Raw genomic sequence first — 20,851 nt, 5'->3', positions numbered from 1 at the left:
TAGAAAATTAAACTTTGTATTTAATAAGTGAATTCTTTAAAATGTTGGCTAGGTCTAGGTCGGTAATTTATTAAAAGCGGTTAAATTATACAAAATACTCTTGAATTTTGGGATAGATTTTAATAATATTCCTAAACTTTTAAAATTTTTATTTTTGATAGGGTTATGACATATTCAAAATGTTATAATCTCAAAATTCTTAACATTTTGATATTTTTACTGTTAAAACTTTACATTTCTTTCCAAATTATTCTTCTATTAGCTTTTCTGTCAAAATGAAGATTGAAAAGTAAGTAAATAGTGTTACAGATGGCACAGGATTTTTTATGCCTTTTTCAAAAGTTTCAGTTTAATTTTTTTTTTTTTTTTTTAACTATAACAATATTGTGTGATGGTTAAATATAAGGGTGTTAATAAAATTTCAAATGAAAAGAAACTGTATAAGTACATACTCGATTATGTGATTATTTTTTAAAATTTTATGCAAAAGTAACATCAAAAGAAAATGGAAAGTAAATCTTATTGAGCTTTAGTTGACAATGGGCTTTCAGCCCCACCTATCCTTTATAGGAACAATGGGCTATAAGCCCGTTCATATTTAAAATCTTAAGACCCGTTTGGTAACGTTTCTTGTTCCTCGTTTCATATTTTCTTAAGAAATTTAAGTATTTTACAACTGACTTGTTTCTTGTTTCTATTTTTTTAAGAACATTCTTACAAATGTATTAAATTTTTGTCACAACAAAAACAAATTTTTTCATTTTTAATTTGTTCCAAAACTTTAAAAAAAATTATCATATTTGAATTTTTAGAGGTTATAATAATGCAATTAAAAATAAAGAAATAACAAGAAAGATGATTTGTGTTTACACTTATAACACATAACCGTTTACTTTCCAATAATCGAAATGAAATAATAGGAATGCTTTGATGTTGTTTTAATAAAATGTAGAAATGAAATGCCAAATCGAAGTATAGCTCGGGCACATAATACCCTCTAAAATCTCCCACTCATGCAATACAAAAATAAATCAATTAGTAAGATCTAATACAGATTTGAAAATAAAAAAAAATCGTTTGAAAAGCTCAAAAATCACATATAAGTGTTGAAGAAACTAATAGAGTTTGGTTACAGATCCGTTTCGTTCAACTTACATATTTCTGATCAAACGATTGTGAGGTCATTCTTGACCTCACATGTTGTTTGTATCAAGAAACAACAAAAACATTTGTTTAATTTGAAATTTATATATGATATCAAATTATGATCTTTATTAAAATGAAAAAGAAAATTTGTATTGCTACCAATCAAATCAAAATTCGTCATTATGAGTCTATTCATTTAGTCTATGAGCCAATTACCAAACATTGCAGCCCAATAGCCCATTTTGAGAAACCTCAAAGGTTTTTACTTGTTTCCCTTAAAAAATAAAAATAAAAAAATAAATCATCCAAGTTTTATGTCTGCCACCCAATCTTCATATTTATAGGTCACACCCTTTTACACAATTATTATTATTATTATTATTGTTTTTTTTTGGCCTCTTTGCCTCTCCATACAAACTAAAATAAACAAACCTTCTAGAAGAGCACAACATGTAAAAGTCACGAGCGAAGCACATGCCATAGTCTACCAAAAACTCTGTACTACAAGTATAAATCTCACACCAAACTCTTTTGTCCCCATAAAACTGTGAAATAACACACTTCCACCACCAATGTCGCCGCCACCGGCTATCGGAGCAGCAGAGAAGATGGCAGCGGTGAACGAGATTTTGAAGGCTCAAAAGGCGAAGGGGCCTACAACTATCATGGCTATAGGAACAGCAGTTCCACCTAACTGTCTGCAACAAAGCATGTATCCTGATTACTACTTCCGTATCACGAACAATGAACATAAAACTGAACTCAAACAGAAGTTCGAACGCATGTGTAAGACATACCACCATCTTCTCTCTTTTGTTTTCACGTAACTCTTAACTTACCATTTAAGTTTTTAGAGTATGAAGTTATAAGTCCAAAGCTATTAGTGATATTTAAATTTTGCTTTTTATCCAAAATTATGAGTTTGCTAATTTCACACGCTAAACTCAAACTACATGAAACACGTCATATTACATGTAATTTCGCTCCATCTTGAAATTAAGGGAGTTGGAATATTAAATAACTGTAAAAAAAAATGCCTCCTTGAACCATAGGATTAATTTAAGAGCTTCTCCCACAAGACTCTATAGACCAAGGCTCACTCTTCCACACCTAGCAAGCATATATTACAAAGTTTAACCTAAGTTATACAAACTCAAATTCTCATAAGCCAATCATTCCTTTCGAGTGATGTTTGTTTGTATATTATGCAACTTTTATTCATACAAACTAAGTCATTTGTGTATTTGTCAAACAGAAAAATTATATTACACGTAATATATTTGCTTTACTACTTAGCATATCTCAACTGCTTAAAACATTATAGTTTCAAATTATATATATATATGTGGAAGATCAAATCTCACCCATGTATTGTTAACTCATATTAAAAATAAATAAATAAGTGAGAAGTAAAAGAAAATATTGAATTTTTAATTATAGAGTAAAGTGAACTAACTGGGGCTGTGTACAAAAACAGGTGAAAAATCAACGATCCAGAAGCGCTATATGCACTTAACAGAAGAGCTCCTAAAACAAAACCCTAAAATCTGCGCTTTCGAAGCGCCGTCTCTCGACGCCAGACAAAACATTACGGTGGCCGAAGTCCCGAAGCTCGGAAAACAAGCCGCCGTCAACGCCGTCGCGGAATGGGGCCGGCCGGTCTCCGACATCACCCACCTGATCTTCTGCACCAGCAGCGGCGTCGATATGCCTGGCGCCGACTACCGCCTCACCAAGCTCCTCGGCCTCCGCCCCTCCGTCAAGCGCCTCATGATCTACCAACAGGGCTGCTTCGCCGGCGCCACCGTCCTCCGCCTCCTCAAAGACCTCGCCGAAAACAACCGCTCCGCCCGGATTCTCGCCGTCTGCTCCGAAATCACCGCCGTCACCTTCCGCGGGCCGAGCGATTCCCATCTCGACAGCCTCGTCGGCCAAGCCCTGTTCGGCGACGGCGCCGCTGCGATCATTGCGGGCTCGGATCCAGTTCCTGGGCTCGAGAGGCCCATATTCGAAATCATCTCTGCGGCCCAAACGATTTTGCCCGATAGCGATGGGGCCATCGATGGCCATTTGCGTGAAGTTGGGCTTACGTTTCACCTCCTCAAGGACGTTCCTGGGCTTGTGTCCAGTAACATCGAGAGAATTCTCGTCGAGGCCTTTGGGCCGTTGGGTCTTTCGGATTGGAACTCGGTTTTTTGGATCGCGCATCCCGGTGGGCCGGCGATTTTGGACCAAATTGAGGCGAAATTGGGCCTTGGGCCCGATAAGTTGAGGTCATCGAGGCACGTGCTTAGGGAGTACGGGAACATGTCGAGCGCGTGCGTGTTGTTTATTTTGGATGAGATGAGGAAGAAGTCCAATGAAGATGGGCTTAGGACCACAGGGGAAGGGCTCGAGTGGGGAGTGTTGTTTGGATTTGGGCCTGGGCTCACTGTTGAAACTGTGGTGCTTCGTAGTGTGGCTTTTTAGAGGCCCAAATCATGGGCCTTATGATTAAATGGGCTTTCCGTTTCGTTGGAGGTCCGTTTGCCATTGGTGATGGGACTTTCTTTATCTAGATTGGAACTTTATATTATATTTGAGGACTTTGTATATATATTATATAGTTACCATTTGAAAAATATATATAAAATAGTAATTTAACATAATATTTAAGAAGTTCTAATTTCAAATTCTACTTCGTTTTAAAAAAAAATAATAATAAACTGTGCCGTGACACTCCAGCGTGGTGATGATTCAGCAATTTTATTAAAGCGAGGTAGATGTGAATTGATGTTTCGTTTTGTAAAATATTTGCAAATATGTATAGTTTTAAAAATAAGATTCAAATGCCAATTAGTTTTAAAAATAGATCATCTTTCAACCTGGGGCAACTACCAAGTGCGTATCGCAGAAGGAGACGAGCCAAAGACAACACCAGAAAACTTGGGATCAGTGAATAAAATTGTTCAATTTCCTGAGAGCTATTGCAAGGGACCACAATGAACAATCACATTTGTTTTCAAACTCATGACTTTTTAATCAGAGATAGATACCTCAATAGTATAGGTAAAAAGAATTCACCTGAAACTCATTAATTATAGGCTCTAGAAGTAAAAGAGAAGATATGTGTGACTGAAGCAACAAATATAAGGATAGAGTTGAATAGAAAAACCTCTGAACATTTTGTGATCGTATATCTGTCAACGTCCTCATTGTATCGATGAAAATCATTTCTGTAGCCATAAGAGTGTTTTAGTTATCTTGGGATTTTTTTAGAAGCTATACTCTTAAAAGTTATAGCTCGCTGGATTCTTGTTACATTCTAACTTTAACAAAAGATGTGGAATGTGAAGCAAATATACAAAACCTATTTCTGTTGAATATTTTAGAGTCATGTACGGACCTCAAGACAATGTAAAAATGGTAGACTTAAGGTTTAGGGTTTTTCAATTTCATCCTGCCATTTTAATTTATTAATATTACTGGTCCTTGTTACTATAATAGGTATTAAAAGAAAACAGTAGAGACAATTGAAATTAATAAATTAAAGTACAAGAATCAAAATTGACATATATGTGAAAATATAGGGACCAAATATGTAATTTTACTTTAAAGAGAGAGAAAAAAGGAAAAAAAGAGAGAGAAATAAAACTATTCTATAGTAGTATAGTGGGTCAGAGTTGGTTTCATTTTAAAACCTTCTCATGAATCAAATCATGGCTAATTGAATCGTTGCGGGAGATCCAACAAGGGGACAAGATAAGGAAAAGGCAGATAGTATTGGGATCAGAAAAAGCAACCTCATTATATGGAACAAACAGTAATATCTAAAAGATCCAATTAGTATGTAGTTAATGCATAAATCCTCGATTAAAAGGTCGAAAATTCAAACTCCTACCTCCATGTGTGGTTGTACTAAAAAAAAAAAAGAGAAAAAAGGGATCCGACCTATGTTTAGGTACTATCAGTTCAAACTATAAACAAGTTGTAGGATTATGTCAGATGGTTAAATCCAAATACATCCACAGTTGGAAATTTTTTTTTTAATATGTGGACCAACTTGCCCGCACTTCAACTAATCTCACGGGACAACAATCTAATCCTATGACTACATTTAGTTGTCAAGGTAATTCATAAGAAATTAAATCCTAGATAGGTGACAACCATAGTTTCAACCCATTTCTTGTAGCTCTTTATTATTTAGCCCTTATTGACCACTAGGTCAACCCGGTGATCGTTCGATAGATGAATTTTGTACGGCAGTTAGTCAAACAAATGAAAGAACTCGTCAAAGAACTGCATCCATAGTATTTCTCTACCCAGTTTGTTAAACGAGGAGAATAACCCTTTTAAATAATAGTGTCCAAAGAGTAACTTTGCCCCTCGAAATGTACATGATATCAAATCAAACATATCCCAATTATTCGAGTAGAATACATTTAAAATTCTTGTATTGTTTAGAAGGCTTTAATGGAGGTTATAACATCAGTTTCTCGGTATCCCTACAAGCAAAATGTAGTACTTATTGGTTAGGACCATAGCCATATTATTCTTTGAAGCAACCAAACAGACCTCCCCAGAAGGTAATTTTAATGTTGCCGATTTCCCTTCTTTTGGAACCTTCAGGCTTTAAATATGGCCCTTGTATCATCTATCCTACGGCCTAAAATCTCTGTGTCAGGTTATGGCTTGACAAACTAGAACATGAGGGACACTTCCTTCAGTCATTGCATCAGGTTGCACTCGTTATTGAAAGAAAGATGCATGAAAGGAAAGGAAAACATACCTTTTTCTTTTCTTGTTTTATTGAATTGTGCACACACAAGAGTTTCTTACTCCCTCAAGCTCCCCATCTCCTGACACACTGTTACAGAACCCAAATACAGAAACTTGCAGAATTAGCACAGACACATACAAGTTTTTAATTCTCAGAGACAGATTTTGATCATGAGTTATGGTTTTCAAATGCAACATGAAGCTTAATCGTAAAAGACAGGCCATTATATTTCTATTTTCTGCCCCCACATTCCAACTCTTACCAACATGCTATGCCCCATTACATTAGGCCTCAAATTTCCTGTCTATGACCAAAAATCTCCAATTTTTTGCTAATGATTATATTATGACAAATCAATCATCCAGACATAAACAAACCCATACCTCGGTTCAAACTCTTGGATATGAGCAATATCTTTGCCATGGGCATCTGGCCAGTTCACTTTCCTTGTTTCTGTAGCGAAAATTTTCTCCTCCTCCTCCTCCTCGTTTGTCTTCTTCTTCAGATTGCTCTTGAGATTTGGGAATTCAACACGAACCCCATTAGACCCATTTCCACTCCCATCTTGTAGTTCATGATTACGGAAGTTTTGCCCGACCCCATCTCTCTTTTCTGCAAAAGAACGCGTCTTGTAAAAAGTGCTCGTCTTGCTTCCTTCGCCTTTGTTGTTGAAGCTACCGGAGGGTGCATAGCAAGAGCACACTACGGCGGTGCACCTGCTCCGCGCCGCCGACGCCGCCAGGAGTGCAATCAACAAGGTAACGCCGCTCTTCGCTGGTCCGATCCGCTGAAACCATGACCAGAGTCGGAGCCCTGTGGATGAATATGGTCAGAGCAGTAGTCAGGCATTTGATCAAACAGATGGCATGCTGGAAATGGGATTTCCCACAAAAAGTAATGTGGAGTTTTTATCATAATGATTACAGTTTGCTGTGCACTTAAACAGAGTGGGGAAAGTCTGAAATGAGGTGTTTTTTGGCCTCCTTTTGACACAGGGGGAAGCACAATCATGATCATGCCTCCACTACAAGTTGTTTTCTTTCGCTTTAGCGCAGCACTGATTATTGGTGTGGTGAAAGGCTGAAATCAAGAGAAAATGGGCTTCCTTTTGTCATCTTTTGGTTTTGGTTGGCTATTTTATTGGGTGAAGTCATTGATTGTTTGTTCGTTTCAAATAGCAAGATGGGCATTTTGTCGTTTCCTTCTCCACGCTGTTTTGGCTTTGCTTTCTTCACGTGCATGTTTTTAGTAGATGATGAATGCATAAACATAAAGTACAGAAAAGCAGGGGGTGGATTGCCAATTCCATTGATTAAGATTTTCATGAATAAAAATTTTGAACCAACTGAACTGTGTGCTTATGGAACCATGTGTATTTACTAAGTCTAGATGAAACATAATTTTCATATACTTGGAGTGTAAGAATGATAAAAACTCAAAAGTTTTATAATAAAGTTTCGAGAAAAGAGATATTATAAGATTATTGATCTTTTGAAAAAGTAATCTCTAACCTCCATTTCAAAAAAGAAAACAAATCTCTAACCTCCAAGGGTAGAATCTTCTGACCATATAAAATAGCATCTTTTTCTTCTTGCATGCTGAGAGAAGCTTGAGCTGTGTAGTTTTCGAACCTACATACTTGACGTATCTTTTTTGTGTGTAGTTTCCAAACCTACAAACTTGACTTATTTCATAAAAAAAGTGGCACAAGAGAATTTGGATATACTTAAAACTGATTCTTTCAACAGTCTTAATCTATTTTCAAGAAACTCGTACATATAATTTGATGCCTAGTCAATTGTTGATATGTCTCCCCTGTTTGTCTGCCCTTTCAGCCTTATTTCGTTTCAGTTGTCCCCACATTACTATCATCGAAACCTGTAGACATTTGGCCTTCAAATAAGATCAGAAGTGAGCTTCATTGACAATTACAAGCACCAAAAATAACGCAATTTTAAAGAGGATCCTCCTAGGAATAAAAGTTAGCAGATTAAGTAGGCATTAAACAGTGTCTCTGTGTGTATCAAAAAAAAAAAACAGTGTCTTTGTGACTCTGTCAAAATAAATTTCTATTTCATCATATATAGTATTTGGCTTTCAACAGAAGTGCCAACTACATTTCATGTTAGTGAACGCTGTACATGGAATATAAAAAAGAAAGAAAATTTCTCAAAGCATTTAAGCATTGAAAATGCCTGAAAGATGATCAGGTTAGGCTACGTAAGTCACCTGTATATATATATATATATTATATATATACAGATATATCTATATATCTATAATATGTGTGGTAAATTCATATGATTTGCAGCCGTAGAATCGTGCAAGTTCCTCACAACATTGCATCACGAATCAACCGGGCAAATACCCGGGAAGATAATCGACTGAGCACCTCAGGAAGAACAGTAGCTGAGATGCCGGGCAAAACTGGAAGAAGCTCTTGAAAAACTCGAACAACATCTGCACCCTGTTTGTACCCGCAAGGATGAACAAGAAAAACATTAAGTATACACTCAGCTAAAAGAAAGATCAAAACTCTTTTAACTATATGTTATTCACTTTTGACTCGAGTTTTCAAGTACCTCCTTAGGTGTTGCTGAAATTGAACTTCCCGCTGTTAAGAACTCGAGAATCTTTTGAACATTATTTAGTATGACTCTGTCTTCTTCTGTTATTGTGGGTAGAAATGCGACGGGTTTGAATGGTCCAATGGAAGGAACCATATTAAAAACTGGTGTTAGTGTAGCATTTCCAAGTCCAAAGATTGACATTAAACGTACCAACTGCTCCCTTGTGACTGCATCAATGCCCTTCACAATCTGCATAGTAAAATAGAAACATTTTCACTGTCAAGAAAAAGGTTGACATTGCTTGTTTAGACCTCAAAATAGGAAAGTGACAAAGCAAAACTCTGTAAAGCTCAGAAGTCTAGTTTTCTAAATAGGCTGACAGTTTACTTGTTAGACCCAAAACATTGGATAGAAAAATACACTTCAGCAGTAGCATTTCTAGGGCCAAAAAAAGTAACAAGGTTAAGGATGAATAAACTACCACTTAACCCAAAAGTTGGGTTAAGATGATGGGCCGGGTAAATTTAATTCATTTCTCACTTGATAATTACACAAGACCCAACAAGTGGAATCATTATAAATGGGAATGAAACAACAATGAATGAGTTTGAACACAGAACCTCCCGCTCTGATACCATGTTAAAGATGAATAAATCACTACTTAATCCAAAAACGTCAGCTGATATCTAAATTAATTGAAAAGGATTCTAGAGAATACCTCGTCAAGAAGAAATTCTCGAAAGAAGTTCCCTCTCTCAGACAGCAGAAAGGCTAAGGATGCCCTTGTTTCAATTGGTTGCTTTTGCTGGAATTCGCGGGGGGCGGGAAGAAATTGAGGAAACGGCCGAAAGGCAGATGCTGTTTGGCTTTTCAGACCACCAAGCTCAGCCATATCTCCATTTAGATCCTCTCCACCACCACTTTTAGCAGCAGTTATGAAATTCTCGAAGGCTTGCATAACATCAATGAATCTCTCAGCATCAAATACTCCAGACTTCCCATAGATTGTGTATCGTAAAGCACTCCTCAACCTTGGGGACTCATCAGTCAGAAGTCTCTGAAAGAAAGGAGAAGAAAGAGACCCAAATGGAATTGAGTTAAGAGTTCAGTCAAGACCTTGCCATAAATATTTTGGCTAGGAACAAGTGGTTAATAATGGTGGTCCAAATATGTTTCTAGTTTCCATGAGCCTGTAATCAAACTAGATAAAGACGAAAAGGCCACTTCAAATGGTATCTTCAACAACTACTGTATTTTTACGCACAAAATTTATTACAGCATCCTTGAAAATAGACCTTTTCTCCAAGTGCAGAGGCACTGAAACTCATTGTATGTATGGAAAAAGCCTAATTAACATTTAAAGTGGAGGTTCCAAAACATCATCTGCAAGAAAAATATGCAGTTATCCTTTCAGCTTCACTATTTTCAGCAAAACAACAAACGTACACCATGAAACAGCCCTTCTATCCTTGTTATAGATATATTTGCATTCCACTACTAAAAGTCATCTAATAGTAGATCAACCACAAAAGAATACCGCCACTACCATGAGCACACAACATTTATTTCTGTAGGACAAAAGATAATAGATATCTAATTTGCATCATCATCATTAACAACACACACACACACAAAGTACCTGTGCAATATAAGGATATGCCTCGTCGACAATGGCAAAATCAGGGTTTCCCACTAAAGCTATTCCTTCAAGAACCCCAATCGCCCTAATTATAAGAGCAAAGTATGGAGGTATCCGGAATGGATAATCAAATGTTATCTGAGCTAAATCTGAAGCCAGCTCCTGGAAGTTGATATTTTTTGCACCTCCACCTTCAAGAGCCTGATCAAAAACCTTTGCTAGAACTGGCAAGATTGGTTCCAAATTAACACCCTCTGGGATAAAGCCTAGCTTAACAAAGTCTTTGACTATAGCTGAATAATCTCGATGAATGAGATGTGCAATTGCTTCAATCATTCCATACTTCTGATCATCAGTTAATTTTGTAACTAAACCTGAAACAGCAAATAAGAATCAAGTCACTTCAGAACCATGAAAATGTTCATGATAAAGAAACTAATTATCAGATATATTTCATACACGAAGGAGGTGCATAAAACGATGCTGAGATATCTAAGTTGCAGTTGATTGGAAGAGCACATGTATACTGAACTTTATATGTATTAAATAAATAAGTCTTTTTTAACAAGAAAATAAATAAGTCTTTTTGTGTTCTTTAGTTTGTTACCGAAGTCAAGTATGGCTAACTTTCCATCTGGAGTGCGAATCAAATTCCCAGGATGAGGATCGGCATGGAAGAATCCAGTGTCAAGTAACTATAAGTAAATTTTATCGAGTTAGAAAATTGAAGGAAAGATCAAACAGCAGCAGTATATTCTGACGCACACAAAGGAAAAAAAAAGAATATATATATATATATATATAGAAGACCAAGCTTTCATTGAGAAGAAATGAAAATATTACAAAAGGGTCTAAAAAGATAGCCCAACTAAAGATGTCAAAAAAAAAGCCAGGACTAACAAAGCCAAAGCGAAATCTTCTTGTATATGACTGATACATTCCAGAGTTTCTTGATTTTAATCTAACCACTAATAAGTATGCCAGTATATTGTACTAAGACATCATAAACATGGCACCTACCAGTTTATTAAGTCTTCTTCCTCTTTTTTTTTTCTAAATTCAAATATGGATAGTAAATGGAGTATTAGGACATGAAAACATGGAATGGACTATGAAGTCCACACCAAATTGACAGAGAGCCAGGAGGCACAGTACACAAATATACTAGTGTTGCTGGAGAAACGCTAAACCAGATCTAGATTATCCTAGTAGAGACTACTACACTACATCACCAACTACTAAATACTTCATTCCAAGAAGGTTACCATGAAAAGAAGGAAAAAGAATATTAGTCACTTATGAGGATATTTATTGATTCGAGACTTCAAAAATTTCAATTTGACCCTATGGCTCCGTTTAGAATTGATTTTTCAGGCCTTAGAAGTGATTGTTGAATAATTTTAACTGTTTTTGGTATTTGGTAAAAATGATCGTTTCATAATTTAAATAGAATCATTTTTTGTTGATATTTTAAATCCAGTTAAGAGCCACTTTTGAAATTTACTTTCCTAAGAATCAGGTGTATTTACCAACAGGCTTTTAAATATTATTATTCTATTTATCTCATCAATTTTTTATAAAAAAATAATTTGTTGCTTCTACCATCTTATTTAATTTAACATTCTTATCTTACTTCTTTGTACTTAAATTTTTTTAACATTTTGTTTGATACAATTGTTTTTACCTTAATCTTCTGTCAAATGATTTAAAATATTTTTCTGAAACAATCAAATAATTTAAAATAAACAAAATATAATCTGTAATTTACATATAAAATTTTGAATAATTATCTTATAAAAGATTTTGAAGATTAAATATCAACACAATAATGTATGATTGATTTGGTCATTATAGCTAAATCGTAACAATTTAATATTAATTTACCAAATACTATGACCTACATTTTTATTTTCAAAACTAAGATTTACCAAACAATAATTTACTTCATATTAAAGCTAATTTTTAAAAGCACAGCTGACACCAATTATTTAAGAAGCTACAATAATCCCAAACTAAGCCTATGTTTATGTGAGGTGTAAAAAGTGTTTGTATCCGTTCCTGAAAGGAGAAGGTTTTTTTTTCTTTAATGGTCGGAGAGAACCTCCTTAGTATGAACAAAGAAATGGAGTACTTACCACAATATTTTCAAGGAACTCCCGGAAGATGAAATAAAACGAATAAGATCCCAAATAACATCAAAACTTCTTTCAGTACATAAAAAGACTTCTATTTCGACCAATCTAAGCTTTCAAAGAATAGCACAAAAGTTTGTACCCAAGAACCTTCTTTTACTTGAAATGGTCGTCACAAAGGAATTGGTATGCACAAACTTATAGATCTAGTAAATTACCTGCTTTAGGTAGCATATGACTCCCACATTCACAAGTTCCCCAACATCACTTTCCGTACTTTGGGACAGCTTCTCTCCATCTATCCATCCTGTAGTGAGGACCTTCCTTGAAGTATATTTTTGGTATGTTTTTGGAACCACCACCTAAAACCATGAGAAAAATTAATTATCAACACTGAACTATTAGAAAATAAGTATATAAATGGTATTGGATATTTCATAATTTGTGATTTAAAAGCCTCTCTGTCACAAAAAAGGAAACTAATTATTATAGTATTTCATTCTTGATCTAACCAGGTTCATCTAAGCGCTGATTTGGAATGTAAATAAAAGTTCCAGATATAGATTTGTAATTTAGTCAATACAATTTTTTAGTTAACCAGTTACCAAATGACATAGTCAGCTACCTTAATCCACTGTTAAAAAGTAAACTGTTTCCAGATTTTATGTATTTTCTGTCTCCTTCTGATGCCCCTTCTTTCACCTTTCTTTGGAAGTCGCTTTGCTTTGGATTTTGAGATCTTGTGAGTGCGTAATAGGAATTGTTGTTCTATGATAGAGAAGGTTCTCCATTTGCATCCCTTTCGTGATAAGGGGAAAGTTCTTTGGCAGGTTTGTTCTTTTGCTATTTCGTGGGATTTATGGCTTGAGAGGAATGGTAGAATTTTTGGACGGATGGAGAGTCTTGGGAAGAGGCTTGTGAGGTTTTAGATTTAATACCTCTTTGTGGGCTTCAGTTACTAAACCAGGTAATTATCAATTAGACTTTAACTATTTTGGATTGGAGTCTGTTTGTTAGTTTGGACTCTTTTTGTTTTCTTTTTTTTTTGATAAGAAACAGTTCATTAGAAAGAATAAAAGAACAAAACAGCCTACGCACAGGGGTCAAGGCAGCCCCTCCCAAAAAGGAAACTAATCACAAAAAAAACTCTCCAATTTTGTAAAATCAAAGAGAGGCTCACTCTTTTTTAGGAGCTGGTTTTTGTACGTCCTTACATTTTCTTTCATGTTTTGCCATGACAGCTTGATTTCTCGTTAAAAAAAGTAATAATAATAAATAAATAAAATTAAAAAAATAAAAAGATTAGTACCAAATAAAACAACAATATTAGTAAACCTCCTTCAACCTACAGAACTTAGAAAACATTTCTAACAAACCTCCCGTCTTCCAAGCTTGCTTTCAGATTCAGACAAGACGGTAAAATTCACAAAAGCTTACGGCAAGCAAGCACTGCTTAAGTGAAAAGAGGACCAAATAAGAACAGCGAAAGGATCATACTTCTAGGCCATCCGTATGAAGTTTGTACCTAATGGAGAAAATAATAAAGCTGACCATGCAATTTCACCTTATGGAGTCTTTGTTTGGCAGACACATTGACACAGAATTTCGGATTTTCCCATATTCTAAAAATAATATGGCATTTGCTTCATAAGAAAATCAAGAATTATATTGCTCCAGAAATCATAAGTTTGGTCTTTTTTTTCTAAAATCAAATGAAATTTTTTTTATTTTTAATTATATAAAATGATATGAAGATACTAGAAAACTATGATTGTAATAACATTAATATTTAATATTGAATGTATATATTGCATACACAAGATATGATGTTTATTTATGTTATTGTTATTCACAAGATGTAAAATCTTAATTGACACAACACATGTAATATACGGTAATATTATTATAAAATTTCCTTCGGTATAAATAATACTAGACTTCTCGACCATCGTGGGTTGACCTAGCGGTCAATAAGGGCCAATGTAAATAGTAAAGGGATTAGAGGGGAGGAGTATCACCTACCTAGGATTTGATATCTTACAAGTTTCCATGGCAACCAAAATACAATAGAGTTAGGTCTGGCCTCGACACTCACGAATACTAAAAATAAATAGAAGTACTGGACTTCTCTTAAAATGTTATGTTGCGCGGTCTAAAAATTACAAGTGTATAAAATCTAAAGTATCAATACTGTACATGTCTGCGTGTAAGAGAATCACAGTAAACAGGTTGCTAGGTTTACCTGTGGAAGGTCCTTCCTCATCATCTCAGCAAAGCGTGTACCGTTTTCACCCTCATTCACATAATCTAGCTCCTCAAAAAAGCGAGCTGCCCATTCATCTACCAAGCCAACCACATCAAGAGAGATCTGAAAAGAGAAATCAAAAGGCATTATTGAAATTATTTCCATCATTTAGAACTAAGAGATTACTTAGTTATTTCCCCCTTCATTCTCATTGAAAATAGTACCTGAGGAAACCTTCGAAGAACCAAGCCCAAATTCCGTATGATAAACAAATCAATAGTTACAGTCTCTAGAACGAAAGGCCTCTGAACTTTAACGGCCACCAAGTCTCCATTTTCTATTAAACGACCCTTATATACTTGTCCTAAAGAAGCTGCCATTTTATTGATGAAAAAAACAGGAGTGATCACTATCTCACAATGGAAAGACGGAATAATTGATACTAGCAAATGTCTGATCAGAAGTGTCCGTACCAGCAGCAATTGGGGAAGGAGAAAGTTCAGAATAGATGTTCTGCCATGGTTGACCAAGCTCCTCTTCAATGAGAGCCATAGCAACATCATCGGGAAATGAAGGGACCTTCAAATAAGGGGAAAAGAACAGACAGTAATTGAATACGTTCCTTTCTAACTTAATGACAATTGACAATATAACATTAAAAGTGCAGTCTCCATGCCATATTTGGATTAAAAGAACAGAAATATCTGAACAGCTAGACACATACAGTCTGTTTGCTGAATGGCATCATACTAGAAATTAGTTACTCATTAATCTTAGTTTACCAAGTACGAAATAAGATTTTAGTGTCATAAGAATTGTCATCTATATCGCAGAGAAAGTTTCAAACGGATACCAATGTAGTTATGCTTCAAGGATTTTTTTTTTATAAGAACTTCAAGGAATAATTTTGTTTCACATGAATTACGTTAATTAACAACACAGGAATACTATAGCCAATGTTCACTGCAAGGACTAAAAGGCAAGTGGAGATGTCTAGAAAGTGGACTTAGAATACATTTCACCGAGAACATGGAAAGGATGCAGCACAGTAAACGTTTTTTTTTTTTTTTTTGATAAGAAGCATATTAAAAGTTTATCAATATCAATTTTTTGTTTCTGATATCATAAGCTAAGTATGCGCTTTGACGTTACGGAGATTTGGTCAGCACCCCTAAATCCCTTAGAATATTGTGTTAGCTAACGAGTCCCATATTATTTCAGTAAAATAATTATGTTGCAGTATAAAGTATATTGATCAAAGACTAGAATTTATCCTCCCATGTAATAACGAACAAAAGATTAAATTTGTGTTTTGAATTATGTTTGTCAATTTCAATTTACTGCGCTTAATTAGTTAATTCTAACAAGGAAATTCAGATGATCTAAACTATACCATCTTTATTTTACATACCTTATCACAAAGCTTTTGCAGCTCAGTCATTGCAACAGGTGACAGTATATCTGGTCGAATGCTCAGAGCTTGACCTAGCTTAATATATGCTGGACCCAAAGAGGTCACAATTTCCCTCAACTCAATGGCCCTTTCAACTTCATTCTGAAATAAAATGTTTCATTTGCAAAAGGAATCAAAACGTAAAAAGAGGTTATTGGTATGATTAAATATAAAGATAAACATATGCGGTATATTCATGGTTGTTAGATCAAGTAAAATATGTATTTTTCTAAATAGTGATCGTGTATCACAAGATTCAATCTTATATTTAATTGTTTTACATTAATTATAGATGATTGATAGACCGCATACCATTAACTTAAACTGTAGGCAGAGAGCGAAGGGGGCAAGTCATAAGTTAGATGAGAATTTTGTTATTGTGGGAACCATGTAACTAGCTAGTCGTGGTGTAAACATGGGAATGCAGTGTGTAGGTGTGGAGTCATATAGGACATGTCGTGTCAAATGCCTGTGTCTGTACTACCTAGGTGGGTGATCTAGGAGCTAGTAGAGTACGGGGAGCCCTCAACTCTTTCCCCTGGATATGTATCACTTCGCTCTTATGAATAATAGTGAGTTCTACCAATAATAACAAAATACAAGCAGATTCCAATATACCTGAGTCTCCTACCTCTTTAACTTCAATATAAGCAGATTCCAATATTAGACTTAGGTAAGCAAAAATCTAAAAATTTCATGTTCTTTTTCCAGATCAAGAGATTTTGTTTTCCACAGTATAAGTGGTTCATGAACTAAAACGACCTATACATTACATTTGTGATTCGAACAACATATAGAATCATGAAGTATTTCAATCGATGGGAACACACAATACAGATGGTGCATACTGTGTCACTATCAACCATGGGTACATCATAAAATAATTCAGAATTGGAAAGCTCCACTTGCATCCTATTGAAGCATACAAATTTTAGTAATGTGGAGGTGATACTAGTTTACTTTTACTACCAGGGAGTTTGATCAATTACCATTAGTTTTGGATAGCATTCAAAGAATGGTAAAGATCGTTCTGAAATTGTAACATAAAATATTGCGTAGGGTATGCAGATCAAGACAACAATAAAAATGGGAAAAGTGCTACTTATCTTTTTTAACCTCAATTGTAGTATGGTCTAATAACTATTTTATTTTTAATCATTAATAATTCTGATATAACCAATCATCACTCCTATCTAAACATTCAAAGGGAAACAAGAGGCCATATTATCACTCTCAAGCTTCATAGGTCATGGTACTCGATGTTCTAGTTTTCTTAAATCCTTCCATCTAGTATGATAGTTGCCTCTACTAACCAGTAACCACATTCAGACACTCCCATCATGCCAATAGCCCATATTCTCATTCCCAAGCTTCACTAATCACTATACATAATCATTGCACACACCTGAATATAATATAATGAAATAATAATTGAGAAAATCAGAGAAATGAAGATATACCTCCTTAATTTTCTTGTTTATGATATCCCATGCAATATGTGAGAGAAAGCCTCCAGCTACAGAAAGCAACTGAACGATTCTTGTTGCAACAGCACGCGGTCTTTTCCCCCAATATGCAGATATGCTAGCAGGATCATAAGCCAAGGGCAAAAACTCACTGCTCTCATCTACCTAAAGTAGAATAAATTAAATATTTAAACACATACAATAGGAAAGGGAAAAAAATCACCTTGAAAAATGAGCTTGCTAAAGCTTTTTCAAAGAGAAGTATATGAGTTTCATGCCATACCAATTTAATTTTTTTCACACTACAACTTCCATGAAAAGGTGTTTAGCCCCATAGCAGCTTCTCCCCTAATGGGAAATTATTCCTAAGAAGGAAAGATTGACTATCAACTTCCACATCTCTATTTGGACCAAACAAAACATCAAAATGATAATACATTAATTCATATCCATAATCTTCCAAGTCTATTGTAACAAAGACAATCAACTCCGACATGATGGATACAATAGTCACGAAAATATATCAGAGTTTAGAATAGCAGATTTTACCTCTTCCTAAGTGAACTTTTCACAATTAAAGATATATGCCGGTACGACAGTCAATCAGAATATTATAGGTAAACTCAGTTTGTGCTGGAATTCAAGTCCCACAATATAGATATAATTTTTTTATCAAAAAAAAAATACAAACAAACACTTCCATTATTGGTTGCCCATGGAATATGGGAAGGTCTGTCTTCATTTTCAAATCTCAAGAGTTCTTGACATTGCCGAAGTCTTAAAAACTTAGACATTCTTTCAGTTCTTGAGATTTCTCCACCTTCTATTCCTTCTTCTTTAAAGTAGTTCAAATCAATACCTAGAAAGGATTCCATGCCCAAATGACAAAGGAGAAGTACTAGCTCCCACTTCATCCCTCAAGTTCTCTTGCACTGCACCCAAACTTTCCTCTCTCTTGGTCATGACACTTGCCCAATGGTTCTACCTCATCAAGATCTAATCCACGTCATCTTTAAAATATTAATTGTAATGTCTAATGCTTTATTGCTTTTCACCACTGATCAATGAATCCGATTCATAATATTCTCAACTAGGAGGAATCGTTTCATTAAAAACTCCCAATTGAAGACCATTTTTGTTGGTCAAGAATAGCAGCTCCAAACTCTCCAGTGCAAACTTCACTATCAAAGGCCTTTGGTTTTCTTCATCAAGCCAATATTGCCTCAGCTCAGGATTCCTTGTGGTTCCGACTGATGGAACTAACAATTTTTTGCCAATTAGCTAATCAATAGCTCAAGTATAGATGCCTGTAAGGCAGTTACAAACTCAACTGTCCAAGCAGGAACAAAGTAACTAATCATTCACTAGCTAAAGCAAACAAACTAAAAGTTATCAGAAAAGGGTTCCTACCATGCCTAGATGAAAAGCTTGTGTAATCAGATCAGACCAAATTCCCAAAAACAGTCTCTAGAAGTTCAAAAAGAAAGTGAAGACCTTGTATATATTCTAGGTGCATGCAAAAAATAAATAAATAAATGAGCAATTAAAACAAACTCATGAGTTCGGGAGCAGATGGACAACAATTTTGTGCATATACAACAAGATTAAAGTCAATCTTGGTTACCAATATTGATTTTACTCCCTTTGCATCTGAATAATTAATTGTATATATCTCGCTTCCATATTTCAAACCTACACTTCAGGTCTTGAGGTCTTTTCATTTTAATTTCATAGACACATCAAACATGAGTTGACCACAAAACTATGTTGCACAATATATGAGAGAGAAAAAATTTGTACGTTAATCCCCACACCTATACCTCAACAAGAGTATTGCCTCAAAAATAAAATAAAAGAACCACGCATTCATACCTCAACAAGACGGAGCTGAACATTATCCTCTGCAAAAAGGGAATCTTTTAAATTCTGTCCCCGTAGTCCTCTCATGAGTATTGCCAACTCTTCATTTTCTTCCATCTGGGCTCTGACTCTTTTAATTTCCTTTGAAACGTCTCCAATTTTCTGCCATTGCTAATATCAGAGCAGCGCTCCACGAAAAATAAAAGACTTGAAGCATGTTTAATCAATTTTGAGGCACATCGATATGCACATAAACTCTTGATGAGAAGTACTCCTTGACAGACAAGGAGTCGCAATGAAACTATTCTAGTTAAAAATTAAATGATAATTTATCCATTTAACGTTGGATGATAAAAAGGAAATATTTGGGTAATTGGTATCTAACAACTACAAACTATTCTATCTCAACGTGAACGGTAGAAAATATTAGAACCATCAAGTCTACGGACTAGTTCGCCACTCTTAACTTCTTCTAGACCAGTAAGCTCTGGACTCTGGACAACTATGCACACTAGGAAGTTTTGTTTACATTTTACTTAATATTTCGTCAAATATTCAGGACAATTGTTCAATCTCAGTGTTCTTTAAGCAATAATTCAAATTCTAAGAAAATATGCAAATTCAACTATCATTCTACTCCACATTTCTGTCATTAGAATCCTAATAAAATTCAATTCCGAACTAAAAAAGTAGGAACAAACCAGCTCCAGAAAAACTCAAAACCACTAAAAAGAAAGGCTCATCGAGGAGTAATTACAGTGGAAACTCCGTTGACTGCTTTTGGAGCCGGAGGAGACCTGGCCGATCCATTGTTAGACCTTTTCGGCGAAGAATTGGACGAATCGGTCCGCGTCGGTTTCGGCTCAGTCGCAACCGCAAGAACCTTACCGGCACGCCTGCGGGACTTGACGGTTGTTCTCGGAAACGGAAGGCACGATGGAAATGCGCGGCGAATGGTGTCGATTCCGCAGGAGACGAGCTGTGGTGCTGCTGCGTCCATGGCGGAACCTTCTTCTTGTTGTTCTTGTTCTTCTTCTGGTAAGCAGTGGAGTAGAGAATTGGAAGAAGGAAGAGAAAGGACTGAATTGACTTTCTGATGTCAGTGGTGGTGGTTTGGTTGGCTAATTGCTATTGTGCATTGAGAAATAAGGGCCGGGAGACCGTCTGGTCTCGGAAGTGACACGTGGCGTCATTTGGATCGGGGAACCAGTTTTCCCTGCAGTGAAACTTTTCATAACAAAAAAAACCGTTTTCAATTTGTTACGGCTGAATTATTATAACAATAATAAAACTCTGTTCTTTTTTCAAAACAACGTAGATTCGAACTCAGAAACACTTCGTTTTGACTACAAAAGTTTAGATTGTTTACATAATGTTGTAAAAACCTTCTTTCTTGATGGTCGACAATGTTTGCATTTCTCAAAAATAAAAATGAAGTTTATTTCTCTATTACTAATTTTTTTCAAATATCCATCTAAAAACATCAACTGCTTCCAATTTAATTTTGAAATATCTAAAAAAAATCAATGTATTTAATAAAGCAGTTAATTTTGTATTTAATACATTTTTTTATTTGTGTCG

General features: G+C 35.2%; 2 protein-coding genes and 1 long non-coding RNA gene across 4 annotated transcripts; 1 reads left to right on the top strand and 2 right to left on the bottom strand.

Moving 5' to 3' along the window:
* The first annotated feature begins 1,295 nt into the window (after positions 1 to 1,295).
* LOC111009641 (chalcone synthase) lies at positions 1,296 to 3,721 on the top strand. Its single transcript, XM_022282784.2, has 2 exons — positions 1,296 to 1,932; positions 2,624 to 3,721. Exons 1-2 carry the CDS (start codon positions 1,719 to 1,721, stop codon positions 3,613 to 3,615), a joined length of 1,206 nt encoding a protein of 401 aa, XP_022138476.2. The 5' UTR covers positions 1,296 to 1,718; the 3' UTR covers positions 3,616 to 3,721.
* A 1,695-nt stretch (positions 3,722 to 5,416) lies between these two features.
* On the bottom strand, positions 5,417 to 7,665 carry LOC111009642 (uncharacterized). 2 transcript variants are annotated; one of them, XR_002601246.2, is made up of 3 exons: positions 7,449 to 7,665; positions 6,289 to 6,718; positions 5,417 to 5,992 (listed from the first exon to the last, which is right to left on the bottom strand). It is a non-coding gene; the product is annotated as an uncharacterized LOC111009642 (long non-coding RNA). The 2 variants fall into 2 exon arrangements; XR_002601247.2 differs by lacking the exon at positions 7,449 to 7,665 and adding an exon at positions 6,830 to 7,353.
* A 284-nt stretch (positions 7,666 to 7,949) lies between these two features.
* On the bottom strand, positions 7,950 to 20,389 carry LOC111009639 (Protein kinase superfamily protein). Its single transcript, XM_022282782.2, has 13 exons — positions 20,028 to 20,389; positions 19,283 to 19,432; positions 17,405 to 17,575; positions 15,903 to 16,046; positions 14,965 to 15,070; positions 14,716 to 14,864; positions 14,489 to 14,614; positions 12,465 to 12,608; positions 10,722 to 10,809; positions 10,115 to 10,488; positions 9,194 to 9,532; positions 8,488 to 8,724; positions 7,950 to 8,372 (listed from the first exon to the last, which is right to left on the bottom strand). The coding sequence occupies exons 1-13, from the start codon at positions 20,268 to 20,270 to the stop codon at positions 8,238 to 8,240; spliced, it is 2,406 nt and encodes an 801-aa protein (XP_022138474.1). The 5' UTR covers positions 20,271 to 20,389; the 3' UTR covers positions 7,950 to 8,237.
* Between the last annotated feature and the right edge of the window lie 462 nt (positions 20,390 to 20,851).

This window comes from Momordica charantia (genome assembly GCF_013281855.1).
Source record: "Momordica charantia cultivar OHB3-1 chromosome 7 unlocalized genomic scaffold, Mcharantia_2.0 BLBB01000007.1, whole genome shotgun sequence".
NCBI lineage: Eukaryota > Viridiplantae > Streptophyta > Magnoliopsida > Cucurbitales > Cucurbitaceae > Momordica > Momordica charantia.
This window is presented reverse-complemented; position numbering and strand designations above follow the sequence as displayed.

Excerpts from the sequence above, each read along its gene's own strand:
- LOC111009641 (XM_022282784.2), top strand. The coding sequence starts at position 1,719 with ATGTCGCCGCCACCGGCTATCGGAGCAGCAGAGAAGATGGCAGCGGTG. Across the intron at positions 1,933-2,623 it reads ACAGAAGTTCGAACGCATGT|GTGAAAAATCAACGATCCAG; the intron begins GTAAGACATACC and ends GTACAAAAACAG.
- LOC111009639 (XM_022282782.2), bottom strand. The coding sequence starts at position 20,270 with ATGGACGCAGCAGCACCACAGCTCGTCTCCTGCGGAATCGACACCATT. Across the intron at positions 19,433-20,027 it reads CAGTCAACGGAGTTTCCACT|AAAATTGGAGACGTTTCAAA; the intron begins GTAATTACTCCT and ends TAGCAATGGCAG. Across the intron at positions 9,533-10,114 it reads CATATCCTTATATTGCACAG|AGACTTCTGACTGATGAGTC; the intron begins GTACTTTGTGTG and ends CCTTTCTTTCAG.